At 40.9% G+C, this 26,609-nt stretch overlaps 1 protein-coding gene across 1 annotated transcript in view; it reads left to right on the top strand.

Moving 5' to 3' along the window:
* The first annotated feature begins 1,100 nt into the window (after positions 1-1,100).
* The window catches only part of LOC146041714 (phospholipase A2 inhibitor gamma subunit B-like), a 32,024-nt gene continuing 6,515 nt past the window's right edge, over positions 1,101-26,609 (top strand). Inside the window, exons 1-2 of the mRNA XM_083161627.1 lie at positions 1,101-1,230; positions 5,789-5,941. Coding sequence (XP_083017753.1) covers positions 1,164-1,230; positions 5,789-5,941 — 220 coding nt within the window. The 5' untranslated portion in view covers positions 1,101-1,163. The remainder of the gene's footprint in view (positions 1,231-5,788; positions 5,942-26,609) is intronic.

Consider the following 26,609-nt stretch of genomic DNA (forward strand, 5'->3'; position numbering starts at 1 on the left):
ACTTTATTGAGATATAGTTGTGCAAAAAAAGCCCCCTGAAGGCACATATTATATTAAGTTTAGTTGTAGAAGTACGTACCACCCATATATAAAATATTTCCAATATTCATGACTAAAGTCTCTGGATAAAAACAAGAATTTCTACTACACATTGTTCTGTGGCTCCCAGTTGGGAAAGAGGACATTTGCAATGAGCTATTTAATTAAAATTTAGGGTGGTCCTATCAGTCAACCAACTAGTGAGCGATGTACATGATCTGGTCTGGTTAATCAGTGTATTGTTTTTATTTTTTATGCTGTATTTTACATAAAATAAATATTTTGCTTTTTATAATAAATTGATATACATTGGCTATCTATTAGCGCTCCCTCTCGAATATATTATTGTCTATATCCAGAGTCTCTGCCTCCGTGACACTCACCATCCAATAGAAGGTTTACTGTGTGTGGTTGTGTGTATATAGACAAGCTTTATATATAAATACATATATATACAGCAGCGACCCGTACCTTCTCTGGGGTGCAGGCACCTCACCTCAAACCCCCCCCCCCCCCGCGCGTCACCACCGCTGGTGGTACTTATGTATTATCTAGGCTCCCATGTTAAATGCACCCCATTTTTTCATACCACTACTATCCAACTACGCATGGAGTTGATTTTATGTAGTGTGGCAAGCGCATCGAGCCACCGTACCCGAAGCGTGGTGAGCAGACGCGGTCTCATAAGAAAAACGGGAGCCCAGATATTACATAAGTACCCCGCTGGTTCCTCCAGAGTGCCCGGTGCCTGTGCTGTGATGATAGGTGCCGGGACTGGCGCTTGCGCAGTACAAACCTTTGTATTGCACATGTGGCCAGCTTCTAAGGTCATGGTCGCGGCGCCTGTGCAATACAAATGACAGGCACCGGGACCAACGCGGTATAGGCGATACAGACTGCATCTGGCTTCACTAGTGGTGGATTTTACCTGGGGGGGCTATATAAATATATATATATATATATATATATATATATATATATATATATATATATATATATATGGTATATCTCTGAAATGTACAATTCAGTATTGTAGATGATGATTTGTATGTATAATTGTATTCTCCTTTCCAGGATATTCCATCTCATGTAGCCATTGCTGGCACTTCAGTGACCAGCCCTGCATGTCTTCTCCAGTGGTCTGTCCTGCGGATAATGTCTGTGTCGCTGCGTACACTTACGTTACCACCGGTAAGTCAGTCCCTCTATTAACCGGTGTAACCATTAAACATGAGCTACAGTAGGTTAGTGTAACATAGGAGGGATCTGATTTATATCAAAGCCTGTATTTTTATGAATGAGACCTCTCATGCTGTGCATCCTGTGGCTCGCGGCTATAACAGTGCGGGAAGAAATGATAACCGATATCCAAGGGGGCAAGGCTCCAATTGTGGTCAGTCACTGAGCGTTTCTAGGTGCTCAAACCTTTCCCCTCTCCCGTGTACACCCCCTGCTTATATTGGGCCTAATTCAGCATGGGTCACTAATCAGAGAAAAAGCAGCCACCAACCAGTAAGATAAAAACGCCCATTGCAGAATTGCGCATACATCGCAGATCGCTATGAATTAGCAAATTCCACAACATTGAAAAAAAATCTGGCCAAATGAGCAGGTCTGAGACTTCCAGTAATCTAAGACTGAGACCTGCTGGGAGTGGTCAGCGCTGATGTCAGAGACCCACTCCCACATATGCCTGGGCACTCCTGTATTTTGTCAAACACAACCAGAAACGCCATCCATCAAACTGCGACTACTAGGCAATCAACATTTATTTGAAAACTGCATGTGCACTGAAACCAATGCGACCGCACAGGCGTTTCATAATCGGCCAGATTGCAAATTCTTTAAATGGCAAATTACTGAATGGATACAGGCATACATATCCAAAGCATGGAAGTCCAGGCTGAGAATCACCTCCGGAAAGACCTCTCCTGTTGGGACGTCAGTAAGTTTGCGCCTAGCCGGGGTTTATGTAGTTAGCGTAGTCAGTCAGCGCTTATTACATTGTGTGGGAACCATTGACCATTTTTAACCTGCCTGTCATGAAGGGTGTGAATGTGTTCCTGAAACACCCCCACTATCCACGCCAGCCCGAAGCATGGCGATCGGACCTGTTATGCGTCCTCCCGACCTGTTCATACCCCCACTATCCACATCGGCGGGGAGTTTATAATGTGTGGTGAGTGCAGTGAGCCACCGAGCCCGGAGCCTGGCGAGCAGAGACGGATTACTTGACGTGTATTCCATGATCGCTGTGCTCGCCACGCTTTGGGCTCGTTTTACCCGTTCGCTCACCACACTTCGGGCTCGGTGGCTCGCTGCGCTCACCACACTTTATAAAAACAACTCCACGCTGACGTGGATAGTGGGGGTATGAACAGGTCGGGAGGACGCGTAACGCATCCCCTCGTGTGGCTCGCTGCACTCGCTACACTTCGGGCTGGCGAGGATAGTGGGGGCTTGAAAAGTAGGCCTTTGCCAGTATGTGACATGGAGCACTGGCAAATGCGTCCTTTATTGTACATGAGATGCACCTGTTACCGAACCCCTAACCCTGACCGTCTCCCTGGAACGGAGAAGGGCAGGGTTGCCATACCCTGCCTCACAAAATACTGAGACGCACAAGCGTATGAGGCACTCGTGCATCTCTGGCAGATGGAGCGTCTCTCCACCAGTTCCCGCATGATCGCCTCTCCGCCGGCATCCACTAGCGCTGGCGGCTACCGGCGCTGTGTGAGAGGCGCTCACTAGACTTGCCAGGGAAGTCAGGGACAGAGCTGCAGCTCGCAGGGACAGTGTGGTGACTACGCTGCCTGACGGGGACACTACGCTGACTACGCAGGGATGCCATGGGGACACTATGCTGACTAAGCTAGGCAGCCGTTGGGCTATGCTGACAACGTAGCTTAGCTTACGCTGAAAACCTAGCATAGCCAGGCGCCGTGAAACTACACAAGTACCAAACTTTTTTCCTCTTAGTAATTGGACAAGAAGCAACTGCTGTTGGGGGTACATTCTTTTTCACCTTTGGCAGGGCTGCCATCAGAAATTCACCTTTTTTTTTAACCACTGGAATGCCTGGTGAGACCTGTGTCAGCAGCACTGTCTGCACTACTCAACCTCTACATTGCTTCAAGGGAAATGTGAACTTTATTTATGACAAATTATACTTTAAAACTCCAGTCCTAGGCTCCCTTTCTGTCTGGGCCCTGGACTGGAGTCCCCGCAGCCCCCCCCCCCTGATGGCAGCCCTGACCGTAGGTCCTGCCACCATTGTAGGCACTTTAGATGCTGGCCGGCTTCCAGCATGCGATATACTGAATCAGTCCCTATATTACCTGCAGGGAGCCTTCTTAAACATTTATACACTGGACGCTTGCAATTTGCATGCAAACAAGAGCACCTAGGGGGTTATTCTAGTTCACTCTTTCTGACAAATTCCTTCTTAGATGGACAAAACCATGTGCACTGCAGGTGGGGCAGATGTAACTTGTGCAGAGAGAATTAGATTTAGGTGGGGTTTTACTTCAAAGTGAGATTTATATTGCAGTGTAAAAATAAAGCAGCCAGTATTTACCCTGCACAGAAACAAAATAACTCACCCAAATCTAATTCTTCTCTGCACATGTTACATCTGCCCCATCTGCAGTGCACATGGTTTTGTCCATCTAAGAAGGAATTTGTCAGAAAGAATGAACTAGAATACGGGCTCTAGTGGGTATGGTCATAGGGTCAACAGTCAAATGGTCGACACGTGAAAAAGGGCAGCATTAGCATTTTTGAAATGTCAACACACGCAAAATGCCGACATGAAACAGATCAACGTGAGTTTTTCATGTTTTTTGGGGGTCTGTCGACATTATTCCACATGGACTAACTAAAACTAATTTCAAGCTTTTCCTTGGATTGACTTTTTTCACCATGTCTACCTAATCTATGTCAACTTTTTTCATGTGTCGAGACTTATACAATCATTCTGCCTCTTATACCATGTGCACAGATACACTGCGATGTGAGCTCCACTCCCTGGACTAGGATTTAGAAGCACTCGTTTCGGTTTGCACCAGGTGCGAGCTACAGTAGTGTGAAGCTTTTGATTTTGTGACCGCGCTCTGAGGAATAAGCTGCTCCAATCTAACGATACTTGTGCGGTTTGGTGCTAGGAGCGCTAAAGATAAATATAGGGGGTATGTGACATGAATATTGAAGAAACTATTCAGGGGGGGGAGGGAGGGGAAAAAATATATAAATAAATAAATAAAATTAAAATAAATAGAATAAAAATAAAAACAAATATGCTGATGCAAACTTAAGTGTGACCTGTAAGAAAAAAGTTGGTTAAAATGTTTACACTCTCTTGGAGTGGTGGAGAGTCTCTAGCCTAACTTTCCCTACTAAGCGGCTGGTGTTACCTTTTGCCGCGTTCTCCAATCTCCACGCCTGGAGATTGGCAGCGGGTGTTGCTGAGCTTCAGTGCGGGAGGCTGCACTCGCGAAAGTGTTCTTCTGCCACGGCTCCTATTACCGGATAATTTGGAGGATGAACCGGCGTCCCGGTGTGCCGCTGCAGTGGGTGATATAGGTGGCAGGACTTCCCTTAACTGCTCCAACGCGTTTCCAGCCGCTTAGTAGGGAAAGTTAGGCTACAGACTCTCCACCACTCCAAGAGAGTGTAAACATTTTAACCAACTTTTTTCTTACAGGTCACACTTAAGTGTGTACCCACGGCAGATACTGCCATGAGATGCGAGTCCCAACGCGATCAGATCTGGCTGCCGATATGCGCTCACAAGCCCTAAAAAAGCATGCGATTTGGCTTCCGATATTCCTATATCGGGAACATTGAAAGCCAAATCTAACTGTGTGTACACACTATTAAGCTTGCATCAGCATATTTTTTATATTTTTTATTCTATTTATTTTTATTTTATTTATTTATTTATATATATCTTTTTCCCCTTTCCCCCCTGAATAGTTTTTCAATATTCATGTCACATACCCCCTATATTTATCTTTAGCGCTCCTAGCACCAAACCTCATGAGCTAGTATGAGCTACTCCTTCAAGCGCTCCCTCAAAACCCACTTTTTTTCGACTAGCCTATCCCTCCTCTTAACCTCTTTTGATCCTCCTATCCTGCCTCCGTTCCCCTCCGTTCCTACTTATCCTGTTGTTTTTTGTTCGTCCACCCACCTATTTTTAGTATGTTAACTCTTATGAGCAGGGCCCTCCTTCCTCACGTTCTCACCCTACCTCATTACCTCACCTTTCCTCCTGTCCTGTTCTTCCCTTCCTCTACTTCATCTTCAGTCTCCTCGACAATTTTGACACCTACTTCTGAACTGAAGCTGATTTTATTTCTACCAGCTATACCCCTATTTATACTGTATTTTTCAACACACCCTGTACGTTACCTTGTCATTTGTTTTTTGTTTGCTATGTACGGCGCTGCGGACACTTTGCGGCGCCTTATAAATAAACGTACTACTACTACTACTAGTAAGGGTATATGGTCATCAGATCGACATATATATTACATCGACATGGCTAAGGTCGACAGGTTTAGAAGGACGACAAAAGCATCGGGTCAACAATGGCTAGGGCGACATGCATTTTTCACTTTTTTTTTTAATTAGGGGGTTAAACAATTATTATTTCTGCTATGTGGAGTAAATGAACACTGACACAGTGAATGTGAATCTTGCATTGTTTGTCAATAATAATTCATGTTCTCTCATTTCCTGTACACAGTGAGTTCCCCCGTACCCCAGACACAGTTCTCCGTAGCATGCGGAACGAGGGACACCTGTAATGTAACTGGAAGTTTGACCTTTATATACGGCAAAGTAAGGATGGGAACTTCTTGTTGTGACACAGATAACTGCACCCCACCTACCCCGACATGTAAGTGCATTTACAAATTTCCTGTGTCAACATTAATTTTTTTTTGCTTCTATTAAAAGACTAATAAACACAGTAATTACATTATTCATATCTGACGAGCAATAGTGAAATGTATTTCTTCTGTTGTATAAGGTTAGATCACTGTAAAAAACAGCGCACCGTATTACTGCCGCAAAAAAGAAGATGACTATAATTTGCGATTAAATTCTAGAACCGTTTTCTCTCGGAACTATAATTAGTTGTAGCCTCACAAGTTCATCAAACAATGTGAAAAAAAAAATCTAGTGCAAATATGCAACATTTAAAAAGGAAAACTGCTTTAATCTATTTACACTTTAGGATTAAAAAGTTGCATTCAACATGGATGTAGTATGGGTAACTATGGTTATTGGCACCACCCCAGGCACATGGTCTAGGCAGAACTTGTGGGTGGAGAACAGAAATTGAATGCCCCCCATGGTAGGAATAAGATAGCATTAACCAAAAATAAGTTGGCACAACCATTGAACAAAATAATTAACTCAAGCTACAGTAACTCTCAGCATAATCTATTATGTAAGTGGCTGACATTTGCCGTCTGTTCCACCTTTAACAAGCTTCACTTTCACAATAACCGCAAAAAAATTGTTTAAAAATTATGGGGGGGTATTCAATCCTGGGTCAAGACAGTCGGGATGGGGTGTGGTACAAAGGGTCCGACAGTCATTAGCCCGACGTCGGGATCCCGACTGACCGGACTCTGACAGCGGGCACGCTGCGTTTGCCACGCTGCGGGGACGGTGGCGAGCGCAGCGAGCCACCTATTCTATTCTCCCTCTATGGGGGTCATGGACCCCAACGAGGGAAAGTAGCAGGTGTCCATCGGGAACCCGTCTGTCGGTGTTTAGACAGTCGGGATCCCGACGTCGTTTAAATGCCTGTCGGGATCCCGACTGGCACCCATTGGGATGTCCCAACAGCTGTGACCATGGCCCGTTCTTAGCCGCTCGACTTTTATTCGGCAGGCGAGATGCAATGTCCCGCCTGCCAAACAGCAAAAAGACTGTGATCTCGACAATCCATGTCCGTTCTCGACAAAACGGGCCAGACTGCTGGGTCCGTTCTGCCGAGATGCCTCTTCAATGCTGTCGGGAAAGACAGCATTGAATAGCCAGCTGCCGCTGTTTCAAGAGAGAAAACAGAGAAATCTGTATAAAGGGCTTGTCAGAGCTGATTCCTCAAGATGAGCCACTGCTGTAGGGATTAGTCAGATCCCTTGAATAATAGGACAAAAAACAACAACATGCAGCGCTCCAATTACAGTCTTGAACAGATATTTCAATAAAAAAGCATTTAATTAAACACACAAACACACAACAAAAACAATAATATGGATGTAGCATTGGGACCTGAATATTTGGGTATAAATGAGGTATAACCTGCTCTGGACAGTCAGATTCCCGGATGAAGTCCAATTTGTAATCCTGAGTAAACCCGGATGGGCTGGGGAGTCACTGGGGGTATCCCACTTGATATATGGATGGATGGTATCTGGAGTGTCCTCTGTACGTTGCGATTGCACTTGGAATTTGCCAAGATGACCGCTGGAGGCGTTCCAATCCAAAGAAGGGCTGATCTGTAGCCACAAGGGATCCTGAATGGAATACACCACCGTGGAGGTGTTAAATGATTGTCGATCCAAGGGTGGGGAATCCGATGAATGGTAAAATTCAGATTATTAGGCAGGTGGGGGGTGCAAACAGTTCAGGTCCCAGTAACCAGGTGTCAGGGGCGGAGCCAAGCTCCGTGTCCCGGCACGTTGAAAAAAAAAAAAGAAACATTGGTTCTCCTTTGCCATCGATGTAGGGAAACCATCTGGTTCTCCCACATAGATCGCAAAAGTATTCGACATCGGCCATAAACCATTGATGATTTGAAATCATCAATGGTCGATGGCCATCTCTACTGCTTGCCCGTCACTTACTCATAGCAGCAGTCAGCGGAGCGCTGATCCTCCTTTGAACACAGTCTGGTCTCTCCCACCTGATGCGCAGCCTGGCAAGCATTCTGCTCAGGTCCTTACGGCTCTGCAATAGGTACTGTAAATGCTGATTGTGCCTGCCTTCTTATCAAAGGTATGTGTTGCAGAGGCCCTGACAGACATATTATACACTATGGGGTTGATCCTATTAAGGGCCAAATTCATTGAAATTTGCTCGCACCCCTATGGAGGTGCGAGCCCTTTTCAGCCAATTCAGCCCACCGTAAAGTGTGCCGGGTGTCGTACCCTTCGGGGTTAATAGGATTGACCAAAAAAAAAAATATATATATATATACAGATGGGGCCGGGCTCTTCTTTGCTGGCAAATCGCCAGAACGTCACCGCTGGCGATCCGCCACCAGCCCGGCTCGCCATCTGACTGATTTGCACGTGCGTCTCACGCGCACGCACACCTCAATCTCCGTCGGCGGGGTGACGGGAACCCTGTCCGTCTCCGCTTCAGGGAGACGGACAGGGTTAGGGGGGGTGCGAGCAGGCGGCGGGGACCCCGGTTGACCGCTGACAAGCTGACGGTGACCCGGGGGAAGCTCTGGAAGCGGGATGCGCGCGCCCTCTTCTCCGTATACAGATGGCGGCTGGCGGGGGATGGAGGCTGGCGCCGCCATCGCCATCCCCTGCAAGGATGAGTACTGCCCCATCTATATATATATATATATATATATATATATATATATATATATATATATATATATATATATATGAACAGGTTACCCCAACCGCGCTTCAATATATGTATGGCAGCAATTCTGGGGGGCCCTCTGTTAGGCAGGACCCAGGATAGAGCTAGAAAGAAAGGGGGGGTTCCCAGAATGCGCCCTTCCTAAAATACGGGATAATAATTGTTTTGTCCAACAACAAACGAAATTAACAATGCCGGTACAAAAGAGTAATTCTTTAACAATAAAAAGATTTAACGATGAAACGTTTTATTTATTAAAAGATTGTCTTCTCAGTAAGGATGTTAGCCCAACGCGTTTCGTCAACAAATTGACTTCATCAGGGGCATTTTGACAGCAGCACAAAACATAGGAATTTCACACTGTAAATTACAATAGAACTGTGTCACATAATGATAAAAATACATAATAAAAATGCAAGACATGATGAGGATGGAGAACAGAATCAAAAGAGGGAGAGATGATGGAGATGTGATAGAACGAAGGTCACTCTTAATCATTAATTTTTGGAGGAGAGGTGCAATCAGTAAACAGAGATTGATTAGTTAATTAGAAAACCCGTGAAAAATATCTAGACTTGTCTGTGAATATCCGATCACCGATTTTACGACTTCAAAGGTTATCATACCCGATATAGGGTCCTTAAATGGGAAACACATATAGCGGTCTGTTTCTTACAAGTTGAAGATATTTTCAACGATAAAATCTGAATAAAAGATAATATTCCATGTTGTAATCTGTCTATACTTCCAAATGGAGAACAGAGGGATGAAGGGCTAATAGAGGTTACATACCATAAAATAATGCCAAGAGTGAGTATTTAATGTGGAAATACAGTCCACTGATATTCCCGTATGTAGCTTCTGAGGGAGACTGAATAACCTCAGCACCACAATTTGAGGAATTGACACCAACAGATATTTTCTAAAAATATATACAGAGAACTTCAATGAAAATACATCTATTTATCTATGTGACAGTGATTTAGCACCAATAGGGGTAGAACAGGATTACTTACATATAGATAGTCAAACCGGATGTGCTCTCCTGGATTCCAAACACTGAATGAAATCCTAGGACCAGTTCAGTTCTTATATAGGGGACTGCTGATTACATCACTTCCTGTTAGTCGGATTTCTATTAAGTGGAATACTAAAATAAGTAACCTTTAAAAAGGTTGCTACTAAATGGGGAGGGCTTTATCAAGTGTGCGCTATGCACTGGAGTGCTTTTATAGACTCCCGCTGTGTCAAGAAAAAGTGTGTGACTTATTAAACGCCGTGGAACGCATAGCTACAGCGTAATGCGTTCCAAAATGCGGCCATTTTACTTCCTGTATGCGCGTCTTTAGTTAACAGACGTCAGGGGCACAGTGAGGGGTGCAGTCGTCGTGCTTGTCCTCTACGTTGGAGGGGAACTTCTCCATGTGATTTGAGTTCCACAGTGTGTCAGTGCTTATTTAACAGACAGTCTTCCGGGTGTATGGAGCGCAAAATGCGTTCCAATTTGCCTATGTACATCTTACTTAGCTAACGTGCAATAAATGTGACTGGCCTGATATATAATTATCTATCTGGCCATTATCTGAGTGGGCTTCTATATTTATTACCATAATTATGATTAGTGAGGTACATATAATTTACAAGGAAATAAATGGGATAAATATATATATATAATATATAATAAGAAATATATATAATAAATTAATTAGATTGATTAATTAAAAATAAATATAGTGCATACGTGTGGTGACTTCGTGTATGTATAATATTAAGAAGCATATACACATATGCCCTTTTATTGATCCAGATACCCCCTTGCCGTACTTCACTGTCACATTTACAGATTTTTTTGGGATGGGGTTACAATTATTTGGAAAGTATTGACACAGTTGTATTAAGTCAATGGTAACCAATTCGTTTTTCGGGATAGGATGTACATACATCATAAAAAGTATATCAGTAGTGGGGAATACCAAATGCCTGAACCCCATGGGGTACATCAAATCTTAATTAAACCTCAGTATATATAAATATACACAAATTGATCCATTATACAGTCGTTTCAATATATTTTTCAGCTAACAATATTTTCTTATAGCAAGGTGAATTTGCAAGCAATTAGATTAATATATATTATTAGTGTGGTGTTAATATATTGGTATACCACGAAAAAAGATCTATAGGCATGCCCTGAAAGGGTACAGTACTCCATAGGAGAAATAAAGATGGAAAGGGGTACATAGTGACCCTAATTGGCTGGCCCCCAGGTAGAAGAAAATAGGAGTGGTATAGAAAAAGAAGTGGTATAGAAAAAAGGATGTTCTGTATCAAATTGAAAGAGATACCACTATGTCCACTTCTTCATTCGGTCCTTTTAGAGACTAAGAATTCGTGGTATATAAAGAGTGGTAACAGATTCAAAGAAATGCCACTATGTCCACTCCTTCATTTAATCCTTTAGAGTTCATGGTATATATCCAGTAACTTTCTTTTTTAATAAGTTCCTTGTCCCTATTGCCTCCTCTGGGGTTAGCAGGCACTTATTCTAAGATAGTGAATCTGAAGTTGTCCTTGGTTATGGTGGAGTTATGTTTTTCAGCGTAGTGTCTTGGGACACTGTGTATCTTTACCTTGTTTTTTACATTTCTCATGTGCTCTTGGATACGCAGCTTGGTTTGTCTTATAGTTTTCCCAATGTAGTTTAGATTACAGCTACATGTAATCATGTACACCACGTGGTCTGAGTTACAAGTTACAGCTTCTTTGATGTTGTAAATTTTTCCACTATCTAAGATGTGGTTGAATTGTTTTTTATCCATATATTGGCAACAAATGCATTTGTTACACGGAGTGGTCCCTGGCTTTTTTGTCAAAAAATGTGTATTTTTAGGAACTGAAGTGATGACAGGTTTCAATCTGCTAGGTGCCAGAATTGATTTCAAGTTTTTTGCTCGACGAAACACAATTTGGGGTTTTGGAGGGAGATGTTGTCCCAATACCGGGTCACGCAAGAGGGTGTTCCAGTGATTTTCCAGGATCTTCTTAATTAGGCGATTCTCACAATTGAATTGTGTAATGAATGGTCTACATTTGAATTCAATCTTAGGTTTTTCAGGTCTTTGTAGCAGGTTATTTCTTTCTTCACGGTTTGCCTTTATGCGGGCTTCTTCGATCTGTTCTACACCATATCCTCTTTCTAAGAACCGATCTACTAAGAGTTGTGATTGGGACCAGTATTCGTTTTCATTGCTACAATTCCTTTTAATCCTCAAGAACTGGGCAAATGGAACACCGTTCTTCCACGCTGGATAGTGGCAGCTATTTGCCGGTATGTAACTATTGTCGTCTACCATTTTGAAGTGTGTTCGGGTGGTTATTTCTTGGTTTGGTTTTCCTTCTAGTTCGAGGTCTAAAAACTCAATCTTGTTAGGATCAGACTTGTAGGTAAATTTTAAATTCAGATCGTTGTCGTGGATGTAGGAAATAAACTCTTTGATACTGGTTTCATCTCCCCGCCAGATGAATAAGAGGTTGTCAATGTATCTTTTGTATATTATTATCTTATCCTCAAAACGTGAACCATAGATAAACTTCTCCTCCCAAGTTCTCATATGGAGGTTGGCATACGCCGGAGCAAATTTCGTCCCCATGGCTGTACCTTGTTGTTGGAGGTAATAATCATTATTAAATTCGAAGAAATTGTGGTTGAGGATGAATTTGATACTATCAACGAGAAATTTGGTTTCGGATTCGGATTTCTCTGGGTCACCTTGGAGAATTCTTTCCACTGACTGGAGGCCTTTGGTGTGGGGTATCGACGAGTATAGCCCTTGGACATCTACTGTTAACCAGCAATATTCCGCCGACCAGATCTTCCCTTTAAGTAATTTCAACACTGAGGTGCTGTCATTCAGATGGGAATCATTTTGTAGTACATATGGTTGTAACTTCAAATCTAGGTAGTGTGACAAATTTGAGGTCAGGGAGTCAATGCCCGCAATTATTGGTCTTCCTGGTGGTTCGGACTGGTTCTTGTGTACCTTTGGAATATGGTAGAAAATTGGCACAATCGGATGTTTAATATTCATGTAGTCGAATTCCTCTCTACAGATGACCCCATTTTGTAAGCCTGATGTTAATAAATTTGTTAGTTCCGGCTGGAATTCTGAAGTGGGGTTAGATTCTAATTTTCCATAGGTTGTTTCGTCAGTGAGGATTTTGTTGGCTTCTAACAGATAGTTGTTCCTGTCTTGTAAGACCACTGCTCCGCCTTTATCCGCAGATTTTATAATGACGTTTTCATCTTTCCCTAGTGTGCGTAGAGCTTTATTCTCTTGGGAATTGATGTTTCTTGAAAAATGTTTCTTTGCTTTGATGGTTCTGAAGTCCTCACTGACTGCCTCAAAGAATAGATCTAGGTGGCTGCCTCTGGATTCTGCTGGATAAAACTTGGATGGTGGGGCTACCAAAGGTTTATCTTTTATTGAAGTTGTTGGATTCGGTTGATGTCTTAGAAAATGTCTCTGTACTGTGAGGTTCCGGATGTACTTGTTTAAATCAATGAATAAGTCAAAGTTGTTTACATGACTGTCTGGGGCAAATTTGAGGCCTTTACTCAATATCGCATTTTCTGTTGCAGATAATTCTTTCTTTGAGATGTTGATGATTCCAGACCCTGGGATGCAGGAACTTGTACACTTCTTTTCTTCTTCGGAGAGTTGTTTGCTCCTTCCGGAGCCTCGACATCCCCGTTTAGTCTTCTTTTGAGACCATGGGGTGAGTCGAGTCGAGTGTGGAGTTCTTCCCTCACTGTGTGGTGGGGATGATCTGTGTTTCGTCCTTCGTCCAAAAAATTCTGTTGTTGGCGTTGGTGAGGAGATGGTGACCGGAACACTTCACCACGTCCGAATTGATGATGTGCATTATATGAGGGAATTCTACCTCTTTCATTTCTTCTGTAGTGGTTTCTATTTTCTCTTTCATAGTTATGGGATGGTGTTCTTCTTCTTCTAAATGTTTTCCTATAGTTATCTTCGTTACCATAATCTCTATGGTCCTGTCTTCGTGACCTTATTTGCGGGCCATATTTGTTTCTTTGGTTGTTTTGACCGTTTGAATAATTGTACTGAGAGTGGTATGCGTTATTTTCTCGATCTATGGATCGGTATGAATGTCTTCGATGTTTATCCCAGATGGGGATGTTACCATAATCTGGTCTATTTCTCCTTATGGGTATTTCTTGATTTCTGGTCTCATTGGGCCAAATGCGGACATTGCCAGTGATGTAATCTTTTTTATCTCTCAGAAATTTCTTTTGTTTTCTTTGGATTATGTCTTTCTCCAGGGTGTCCAATTTGGTTTGCATATCAATAATATCTTTTTTAAACTCTTCGCTTTCATCAAATTTGGACAGGAGCTCTTCAATTTTTCCCATTTCACTTTCGAGTGAGGTGAGTTCTTTCTTCCTCTCATTGACCAGAGTGGTCATCAATTTAGCTGAACATTCATCAAGGGCCGAGTTCCATAACTTCACAAAGGCTGGGTTGTCACTTCCATAGGTGGGCGTTTTTTGTAGCCTCAACCCTCTGGGTATTCTGCCTACTTCAAGGTATTTTTCAAGAGTAAATATGTCATACCAGCCTTTCAATTCTTTTGTTGCTAGTTTCTCCAATGTGTTTAGGTAGCCATAGTAATCATCTCCATCATCCTCCATGTCTATCTCATGTTCACCCTCCGCAAACATGTTCTTCATATTATAAGATCTTTTAGATCGATCTTTAAAAAGTGGCATACTTTCAAAGGTTTAATTGATAGATGTAGAAATAAGAAGCAGCAGTACGAGGTGGTCTAACAGGAAATAGATACAAGAACAGGTTACCCCAACCGCGCTTCAATATATGTATGGCAGCAATTCTGGGGGGCCCTCTGTTAGGCAGGACCCAGGATAGAGATAGAAAGAAAGGGGGGGTTCCCAGAATGCGCCCTTCCTAAAATACGGGATAATAATTGTTTTGTCCAACAACAAACGAAATTAACAATGCCGGTACAAAAGAGTAATTCTTTAACAATAAAAAGATTTAACGATGAAACGTTTTATTTATTAAAAGATTGTCTTCTCAGTGAGGATGTTAGCCCAACGCGTTTCGTCAACAAATTGACTTCATCAGGGGCATTTTGACAGCAACACAAAACATAGGAATTTCACACTCCTCACCAACGCCAACAACAGAATTTTTTGGACGAAGGACGAAACACAGATCATCCCCACCACACAGTGAGGGAAGAACTCCACACTCGACTCGACTCACCCCATGGTCTCAAAAGAAGACTAAACGGGATGTCGAGGCTCCGGAAGGAGCAAACAACTCTCCGAAGAAGAAAAGAAGTGTACAAGTTCCTGCATCCCAGGGTCTGGAATCATCAACATCTCAAAGAAAGAATTATCTGCAACAGAAAATGCGATATTGAGTAAAGGCCTCAAATTTGCCCCAGACAGTCATGTAAACAACTTTGACTTATTCATTGATTTAAACAAGTACATCTGGAACCTCACAGTACAGAGACATTTTCTAAGACATCAACCGAATCCAACAACTTCAATAAAAGATAAACCTTTGGTAGCCCCACCATCCAAGTTTTATCCAGTAGAATCCAGAGGCAGCCACCTAGATCTATTCTTTGAGGCAGTCAGTGAGGACTTCAGAACCATCAAAGCAAAGAAACATTTTTCAAGAAACATCAATTCCCAAGAGAATAAAGCTCTACGCACACTAGGGAAAGATGAAAACGTCATTATAAAATCTGCGGATAAAGGCGGAGCAGTGGTCTTACAAGAAAGGAACAACTATCTGTTAGAAGCCAACAAAATCCTCACTGACGAAACAACCTATGGAAAATTAGAATCTAACCCCACTTCAGAATTCCAGCCGGAACTAACAAATTTATTAACATCAGGCTTACAAAATGGGGTCATCTGTAGAGAGGAATTCGACTACATGAATATTAAACATCCGATTGTGCCAATTTTCTACCATATTCCAAAGGTACACAAGAACCAGTACGAACTGCCAGGAAGACCAATAATTGCGGGCATTGACTCCCTGACCTCAAATTTGTCACACTACCTAGATTTGAAGTTACAACCATATGTACTACAAAATGATTCCCATCTGAATGACAGCACCTCAGTGTTGAAATTACTTAAAGGGAAGATCTGGTCGGCGGAATATTGCTGGTTAACAGTAGATGTCCAAGGGCTATACTCGTCGATACCCCACACCAAAGGCCTCCAGTCAGTGGAAAGAATTCTCCAAGGTGACCCAGAGATATCCGAATCCGAAACCAAATTTCTCGTTGATAGTATCAAATTCATCCTCAACCACAATTTCTTCGAATTTAATAATGATTATTACCTCCAACAACAAGGTACAGCCATGGGGACGAAATTTGCTCCGGCGTATGCCAACCTCCATATGAGAACTTGGGAGGAGAAGTTTATCTATGGTTCACGTTTTGAGGATAAGATAATAATATACAAAAGATACATTGACGACCTCTTATTCATCTGGCGGGGAGATGAAACCAGTATCAAAGAGTTCATTTCCTACATCCACGACAACGATCTGAATTTAAAATTTACCTACAAGTCTGATCCTAACAAGATTGAGTTTTTAGACCTCGAACTAGAAGGAAAACCAAACCAAGAAATAACCACCCGAACACACTTCAAAATGGTAGACGCCAATAGTTACATACCGGCAAATAGCTGCCACTATCCAGCGTGGAAGAACGGTGTTCCATTTGCCCAGTTCTTGAGGATTAAAAGTAATTGTAGCAATGAAAACGAATACTGGTCCCAATCACAACTCTTAGAAGATCGGTTCTTAGAAAGAGGATATGGTGTAGAACAGATCGAAGAAGCCCGCATAAAGGCAAACCGTGAAGAAAGAAATAACCTGCTACAAAGACCTGAAAAACCTAAGATTGAATTCAAATGTAGACCATTCATTACACAATTCAATTGTGAGAATCGCCTAATTAAGAAGATCCTGGAAAATCACTGGAACACCCTCTTGCGTGACCCGGTATTGGGACAACATCTCCCTCCAAAACCCCAAATTGTGTTTCGTCGAGCAAAAAACTTGAAATCAATTCTGGCACCTAGCAGATTGAAACCTGTCATCACTTCAGTTCCTAAAAATACACATTTTTTGACAAAAAAGCCAGGGACCACTCCGTGTAACAAATGCATTTGTTGCCAATATATGGATAAAAAACAATTCAACCACATCTTAGATAGTGGAAAAATTTACAACATCAAAGAAGCTGTAACTTGTAACTCAGACCACGTGGTGTACATGATTACATGTAGCTGTAATCTAAACTACATTGGGAAAACTATAAGACAAACCAAGCTGCGTATCCAAGAGCACATGAGAAATGTAAAAAACAAGGTAAAGATACACAGTGTCCCAAGACACTACGCTGAAAAACATAACTCCACCATAACCAAGGACAACTTCAGATTCACTATCTTAGAACAAGTGCCTGCTAACCCCAGAGGAGGCAATAGGGACAAGGAACTTATTAAAAAAGAAAGTTACTGGATATATACCATGAACTCTCTGTCTCCTAAAGGATTAAATGAAGGAGTGGACATAGTGGCATTTCTTTGAATCTGTTACCACTCTTTATATACCACGAATTCTTAGTCTCTAAAAGGACCGAATGAAGAAGTAGACATAGTGGTATCTCTTTCAATTTGATACAGAACATCCTTTTTTCTATACCACTTCTTTTTCTATACCACTCCTATTTTCTTCTACCTGGGGGCCAGCCAATTAGGGTCACTATGTACCCCTTTCCATCTTTATTTCTCCTATGGAGTACTGTGCCCTTTCAGGGCATGCCTATAGATCTTTTTTCGTGGTATACCAATATATTAACACCACACTAATAATATATATTAATCTAATTGCTTGCAAATTCACCTTGCTATAAGAAAATATTGTTAGCTGAAAAATATATTGAAACGACTGTATAATGGATCAATTTGTGTATATTTATATATACTGAGGTTTAATTAAGATTTGATGTACCCCATGGGGTTCAGGCATTTGGTATTCCCCACTACTGATATACTTTTTATGATGTATGTACATCCTATCCCGAAAAACGAATTGGTTACCATTGACTTAATACAACTGTGTCAATACTTTCCAAATAATTGTAACCCCATCCCAAAAAAATCTGTAAATGTGACAGTGAAGTACGGCAAGGGGGTATCTGGATCAATAAAAGGGCATATGTGTATATGCTTCTTAATATTATACATACACGAAGTCACCACACGTATGCACTATATTTATTTTTAATTAATCAATCTAATTAATTTATTATATATATTTCTTATTATATATTATATATATATTTATCCCATTTATTTCCTTGTAAATTATATGTACCTCACTAATCATAATTATGGTAATAAATATAGAAGCCCACTTAGATAATGGCCAGATAGATAATTATATATCAGGCCAGTCACATTTATTGCACGTTAGCTAAGTAAGATGTACATAGGCAAATTGGAACGCATTTTGCGCTCCATACACCCGGAAGACCGTCTGTTAAATAAGCACTGACACACTGTGGAACTCAAATCACATGGAGAAGTTCCCCTCCAACGTAGAGGACAAGCACGACGACTGCACCCCTCACTGTGCCCCTGACGTCTGTTAACTAAAGACACGCATACAGGAAGTAAAATGGCCGCCGTTTGGAACGCATTACGCTGTAGCTATGCGTTCCACGTCGTTTAATAAGTCACACACTTTTTCTTGACACAGCGGGAGTCTATAAAAGCACTCCAGTGCATAGCGCACACTTGATAAAGCCCTCCCCATTTAGTAGCAACCTTTTTAAAGGTTACTTATTTTAGTATTCCACTTAATAGAAATCAGACTAACAGGAAGTGATGTAATCAGCAGTCCCCTATATAAGAACTGAACTGGTCCTAGGATTTCATTCAGTGTTTGGAATCCAGGAGAGCACATCCGGTTTGACTATCTATATGTAAGTAATCCTGTTCTACCCCTATTGGTGCTAAATCACTGTCACATAGATAAATAGATGTATTTTCATTGAAGTTCTCTGTATATATTTTTAGAAAATATCTGTTGGTGTCAATTCCTCAAATTGTGGTGCTGAGGTTATTCAGTCTCCCTCAGAAGCTACATACGGGAATATCAGTGGACTGTATTTCCACATTAAATACTCACTCTTGGCATTATTTTATGGTATGTAACCTCTATTAGCCCTTCATCCCTCTGTTCTCCATTTGGAAGTATAGACAGATTACAACATGGAATATTATCTTTTATTCAGATTTTATCGTTGAAAATATCTTCAACTTGTAAGAAACAGACCGCTATATGTGTTTCCCATTTAAGGACCCTATATCGGGTATGATAACCTTTGAAGTCGTAAAATCGGTGATCGGATATTCACAGACAAGTCTAGATATTTTTCACGGGTTTTCTAATTAACTAATCAATCTCTGTTTACTGATTGCACCTCTCCTCCAAAAATTAATGATTAAGAGTGACCTTCGTTCTATCACATCTCCATCATCTCTCCCTCTTTTGATTCTGTTCTCCATCCTCATCATGTCTTGCATTTTTATTATGTATTTTTATCATTATGTGACACAGTTCTATTGTAATTTACAGTGTGAAATTCCTATGTTTTGTGCTGCTGTCAAAATGCCCCTGATGAAGTCAATTTGTTGACGAAACGCGTTGGGCTAACATCCTCACTGAGAAGACAATCTTTTAAGAAATAAAACGTTTCATCGTTAAATCTTTTTATTGTTAAAGAATTACTCTTTTGTACCGGCATTGTTAATTTCGTTTGTTGTTGGACAAAACAATTATTATCCCGTATTTTAGGAAGGGCGCATTCTGGGAACCCCCCCTTTCTTTCTATCTCTATCCTGGGTCCTGCCTAACAGAGGGCCCCCCAGAATTGCTGCCATACATATATTGAAGCGCGGTTGGGGTAACCTGTTCTTGTATCTATTTCCTGTTAGACCACCTCGTACTGCTGCTTCTTATTTCTACATCTATCAATTAAACCTTTGAAAGTATGCCACTTTTTAAAGATCGATCTAAAAGATCTTATAATATGAAGAACATGTTTGCGGAGGGTGAACATGAGATAGACATGGAGGATGATGGAGATGATTACTATGGCTACCTAAACACATTGGAGAAACTAGCAACAAAAGAATTGAAAGGCTGGTATGACATATTTACTCTTGAAAAATACCTTGAAGTAGGCAGAATACCCAGAGGGTTGAGGCTACAAAAAACGCCCACCTATGGAAGTGACAACCCAGCCTTTGTGAAGTTATGGAACTCGGCCCTTGATGAATGTTCAGCTAAATTGATGACCACTCTGGTCAATGAGAGGAAGAAAGAACTCACCTCACTCGAAAGTGAAATGGGAAAAATTGAAGAGCTCCTGTCCAAATTTGATGAAAGCGAAGAGTTTAAAAAAGATATTATTGATATGCAAACCAAATTGGACACCCTGGAGAAAGACATAATCCAAAGAAAACAAAAGAAATTTCTGAGAGATAAAAAAGATTACATCACTGGCAATGTCCGCATTTGGCCCAATGAGACCAGAAATCAAGAAATACCCATAAGGAGAAATAGACCAGATTATGGTAACATCCCCATCTGGGATAAACATCGAAGACATTCATACCGATCCATAGATCGAGAAAATAACGCATACCACTCTCAGTACAATTATTCAAACGGTCAAAACAACCAAAGAAACAAATATGGCCCGCAAATAAGGTCACGAAGACAGGACCATAGAGATTATGGTAACGAAGATAACTATAGGAAAACATTTAGAAGAAGAAGAACACCATCCCATAACTATGAAAGAGAAAATAGAAACCACTACAGAAGAAATGAAAGAGGTAGAATTCCCTCATATAATGCACATCATCAATTCGGACGTGGTGAAGTGTTCCGGTCACCATCTCCTCACCAACGCCAACAACAGAATTTTTTGGACGAAGGACGAAACACAGATCATCCCCACCACACAGTGAGGGAAGAACTCCACACTCGACTCGACTCACCCCATGGTCTCAAAAGAAGACTAAACGGGGATGTCGAGGCTCCGGAAGGAGCAAACAACTCTCCGAAGAAGAAAAGAAGTGTACAAGTTCCTGCATCCCAGGGTCTGGAATCATCAACATCTCAAAGAAAGAATTATCTGCAACAGAAAATGCGATATTGAGTAAAGGCCTCAAATTTGCCCCAGACAGTCATGTAAACAACTTTGACTTATTCATTGATTTAAACAAGTACATCCGGAACCTCACAGTACAGAGACATTTTCTAAGACATCAACCGAATCCAACAACTTCAATAAAAGATAAACCTTTGGTAGCCCCACCATCCAAGTTTTATCCAGCAGAATCCAGAGGCAGCCACCTAGATCTATTCTTTGAGGCAGTCAGTGAGGACTTCAGAACCATCAAAGCAAAGAAACATTTTTCAAGAAACATCAATTCCCAAGAGAATAAAGCTCTACGCACACTAGGGAAAGATGAAAACGTCATTATAAAATCTGCGGATAAAGGCGGAGCAGTGGTCTTACAAGACAGGAACAACTATCTGTTAGAAGCCAACAAAATCCTCACTGACGAAACAACCTATGGAAAATTAGAATCTAACCCCACTTCAGAATTCCAGCCGGAACTAACAAATTTATTAACATCAGGCTTACAAAATGGGGTCATCTGTAGAGAGGAATTCGACTACATGAATATTAAACATCCGATTGTGCCAATTTTCTACCATATTCCAAAGGTACACAAGAACCAGTCCGAACCACCAGGAAGACCAATAATTGCGGGCATTGACTCCCTGACCTCAAATTTGTCACACTACCTAGATTTGAAGTTACAACCATATGTACTACAAAATGATTCCCATCTGAATGACAGCACCTCAGTGTTGAAATTACTTAAAGGGAAGATCTGGTCGGCGGAATATTGCTGGTTAACAGTAGATGTCCAAGGGCTATACTCGTCGATACCCCACACCAAAGGCCTCCAGTCAGTGGAAAGAATTCTCCAAGGTGACCCAGAGAAATCCGAATCCGAAACCAAATTTCTCGTTGATAGTATCAAATTCATCCTCAACCACAATTTCTTCGAATTTAATAATGATTATTACCTCCAACAACAAGGTACAGCCATGGGGACGAAATTTGCTCCGGCGTATGCCAACCTCCATATGAGAACTTGGGAGGAGAAGTTTATCTATGGTTCACGTTTTGAGGATAAGATAATAATATACAAAAGATACATTGACAACCTCTTATTCATCTGGCGGGGAGATGAAACCAGTATCAAAGAGTTCATTTCCTACATCCACGACAACGATCTGAATTTAAAATTTACCTACAAGTCTGATCCTAACAAGATTGAGTTTTTAGACCTCGAACTAGAAGGAAAACCAAACCAAGAAATAACCACCCGAACACACTTCAAAATGGTAGACGACAATAGTTACATACCGGCAAATAGCTGCCACTATCCAGCGTGGAAGAACGGTGTTCCATTTGCCCAGTTCTTGAGGATTAAAAGTAATTGTAGCAATGAAAACGAATACTGGTCCCAATCACAACTCTTAGTAGATCGGTTCTTAGAAAGAGGATATGGTGTAGAACAGATCGAAGAAGCCCGCATAAAGGCAAACCGTGAAGAAAGAAATAACCTGCTACAAAGACCTGAAAAACCTAAGATTGAATTCAAATGTAGACCATTCATTACACAATTCAATTGTGAGAATCGCCTAATTAAGAAGATCCTGGAAAATCACTGGAACACCCTCTTGCGTGACCCGGTATTGGGACAACATCTCCCTCCAAAACCCCAAATTGTGTTTCGTCGAGCAAAAAACTTGAAATCAATTCTGGCACCTAGCAGATTGAAACCTGTCATCACTTCAGTTCCTAAAAATACACATTTTTTGACAAAAAAGCCAGGGACCACTCCGTGTAACAAATGCATTTGTTGCCAATATATGGATAAAAAACAATTCAACCACATCTTAGATAGTGGAAAAATTTACAACATCAAAGAAGCTGTAACTTGTAACTCAGACCACGTGGTGTACATGATTACATGTAGCTGTAATCTAAACTACATTGGGAAAACTATAAGACAAACCAAGCTGCGTATCCAAGAGCACATGAGAAATTTAAAAAACAAGGTAAAGATACACAGTGTCCCAAGACACTACGCTGAAAAACATAACTCCACCATAACCAAGGACAACTTCAGATTCACTATCTTAGAACAAGTGCCTGCTAACCCCAGAGGAGGCAATAGGGACAAGGAACTTATTAAAAAAGAAAGTTACTGGATATATACCATGAACTCTCTGTCTCCTAAAGGATTAAATGAAGGAGTGGACATAGTGGCATTTCTTTGAATCTGTTACCACTCTTTATATACCACGAATTCTTAGTCTCTAAAAGGACCGAATGAAGAAGTGGACATAGTGGTATCTCTTTCAATTTGATACAGAACATCCTTTTTTCTATACCACTTCTTTTTCTATACCACTCCTATTTTCTTCTACCTGGGGGCCAGCCAATTAGGGTCACTATGTACCCCTTTCCATCTTTATTTCTCCTATGGAGTACTGTACCCTTTCAGGGCATGCCTATAGATCTTTTTTCGTGGTATACCAATATATTAACACCACACTAATAATATATATTAATCTAATTGCTTGCAAATTCACCTTGCTATAAGAAAATATTGTTAGCTGAAAAATATATTGAAACGACTGTATAATGGATCAATTTGTGTATATTTATATATACTGAGGTTTAATTAAGATTTGATGTACCCCATGGGGTTCAGGCATTTGGTATTCCCCACTACTGATATACTTTTTATGATGTATGTACATCCTATCCCGAAAAACGAATTGGTTACCATTGACTTAATACAACTGTGTCAATACTTTCCAAATAATTGTAACCCCATCCCAAAAAAATCTGTAAATGTGACAGTGAAGTACGGCAAGGGGGTATCTGGATCAATAAAAGGGCATATGTGTATATGCTTCTTAATATTATACATACACAAAGTCACCACACGTATGCACTATATTTATTTTTAATTAATCAATCTAATTAATTTATTATATATATTTCTTATTATATATTATATATATATTTATCCCATTTATTTCCTTGTAAATTATATGTACCTCACTAATCATAATTATGGTAATAAATATAGAAGCCTACTCAGATAATGGCCAGATAGATAATTATATATCAGGCCAGTCACATTTATTGCACGTTAGCTAAGTAAGATGTACATAGGCAAATTGGAACGCATTTTGCGCTCCATACACCCGGAAGACCGTCTGTTAAATAAGCACTGACACACTGTGGAACTCAAATCACATGGAGAAGTTCCCCTCCAACGTAGAGGACAAGCACGACGACTGCACCCCTCACTGTGCCCCTGACGTCTGTTAACTAAAGACGCGCATACAGGAAGTAAAATGGCCGCCGTTTGGAACGCATTACGCTGTAGCTATGCGTTCCACGGCGTTTAATAAGTCACACACTTTTTCTTGACACAACGGGAGTCTATAAAAGCACTCCAGTGCATAGCGCACACTTGATAAAGCCCTCCCCATTTAGTAGCAACCTTTTTAAAGGTTACTTATTTTAGTATTCCACTTAATAGAAATCAGACTAACAGGAAGTGATGTAATCAGCAGTCCCCTATATAAGAACTGAACTGGTCCTAGGATTTCATTCAGTGTTTGGAATCCAGGAGAGCACATCCGGTTTGACTATCTATATGTAAGTAATCCTGTTCTACCCCTATTGGTGCTAAATCACTGTCACATAGATAAATAGATGTATTTTCATTGAAGTTCTCTGTATATATTTTTAGAAAATATCTGTTGGTGTCAATTCCTCAAATTGTGGTGCTGAGGTTATTCAGTCTCCCTCAGAAGCTACATACGGGAATATCAGTGGACTGTATTTCCACATTAAATACTCACTCTTGGCATTATTTTATGGTATGTAACCTCTATTAGCCCTTCATCCCTCTGTTCTCCATTTGGAAGTATAGACAGATTACAACATGGAATATTATCTTTTATTCAGATTTTATCGTTGAAAATATCTTCAACTTGTAAGAAACAGACCGCTATATGTGTTTCCCATTTAAGGACCCTATATCGGGTATGATAACCTTTGAAATCGTAAAATCGGTGATCGGATATTCACAGACAAGTCTAGATATTTTTCACGGGTTTTCTAATTAACTAATCAATCTCTGTTTACTGATTGCACCTCTCCTCCAAAAATTAATGATTAAGAGTGACCTTCGTTCTATCACATCTCCATCATCTCTCCCTCTTTTGATTCTGTTCTCCATCCTCATCATGTCTTGCATTTTTATTATGTATTTTTATCATTATGTGACACAGTTCTATTGTAATTTACAGTGTGAAATTCCTATGTTTTGTGCTGCTGTCAAAATGCCCCTGATGAAGTCAATTTGTTGACGAAACGCGCTGGGCTAACATCCTCACTGAGAAGACAATCTTTTAATAAATAAAACGTTTCATCGTTAAATCTTTTTATTGTTAAAGAATTACTCTTTTGTACCGGCATTGTTAATTTCGTTTGTTGTTTGACAAAACAATTATTATCCCGTATTTTAGGAAGGGTGCATTCTGGGAACCCCCCCTTTCTTTCTATATATATATATATATATATATATATATATATATATATATATATATATATAAAACAGCACTTTCCCGGCCTCCTAGAAGGAAAGGAACGGGACAGCACTCACAGACTTTTTGAAAAGTAGTTGTATTTGTAGTTACAGCATGGTACAGAACAAGCAGGCTGACCCAACAGCCGTTTCAACTGGAAGCCTGTCCAGTCTTCATCAGGCTTCCAGTTGAAACGGCTGTTGGGTCAGCCTGCTTGTTCTGTACCATGCTGTAACTACAAATACAACTACTTTTCAAAAAGTCTGTGAGTGCTGGTCCGTTCCTATCCTTCTAGGAAAGTGCTTTTATTAATTACCTATGGATCCTGCACCACCGCAAATGTTTGTTCCAAAAACGGAGTGCCGTCTTCTTGTGTGTATATATATATATATATATATATATATATATATATATATATATATATATATATATATACAAAGTACTGACGCCGGTTTAGGGTTAGGCTTAGGGTGGTGGGGTTTTACATTAGGCACTATCTGGGGTGTAGGGTTAGGCTGTGAGGAGTCAGAGTTAGTGTTAGGTACTTAAAAGGGGGGGGGAGGTTATGTTACGATGCGGGCTAGGAAGGATAGTCATTACCGGGGAGGTTACGCTATGGGAAAGGGTCAGGCTGTGGGGATGTAGGTGAAGGAAAGCGAGACGGTAACTAAACTTACCTGAACCCCTGTCTAAAATGCCTACATCAGGATGCCAACGTCATTTTACTGATCGCCAGCATCCTTAACACAGTCTTCTGGTGTTAATTGCTGCTGCATTTACATGAAGATAACCTCATTGCCATTGGCCACCCCCTCAGGAAGTTGCCTGTAGGGTTACAGACTCATCCCTTTAATTCGGGACAAATATTAATTACGCAGGTTCTGTGGCAGTTTAAAACCAGGTGAAAGTCAGCCACAGAACCTGTGTAATTAATATGTGTCCCGGATTAAAGGAATGAGCTGGTAACCCTAGTTGCCTGCTGTGGGACTGCTCACTAACACTACCTGCTGTTCAGAGCCTCTGCTGCTGTGCCATGTACAGCGATACTTCGCCATCTTCACACTTTTTGCCTAAGGGGGAGGGCAG

Source organism: Crinia signifera, chromosome 19 (assembly GCF_055691185.1).
Source record: "Crinia signifera chromosome 19, ASM5569118v1, whole genome shotgun sequence".
In the NCBI taxonomy this organism is placed as follows: domain Eukaryota; kingdom Metazoa; phylum Chordata; class Amphibia; order Anura; family Myobatrachidae; genus Crinia; species Crinia signifera.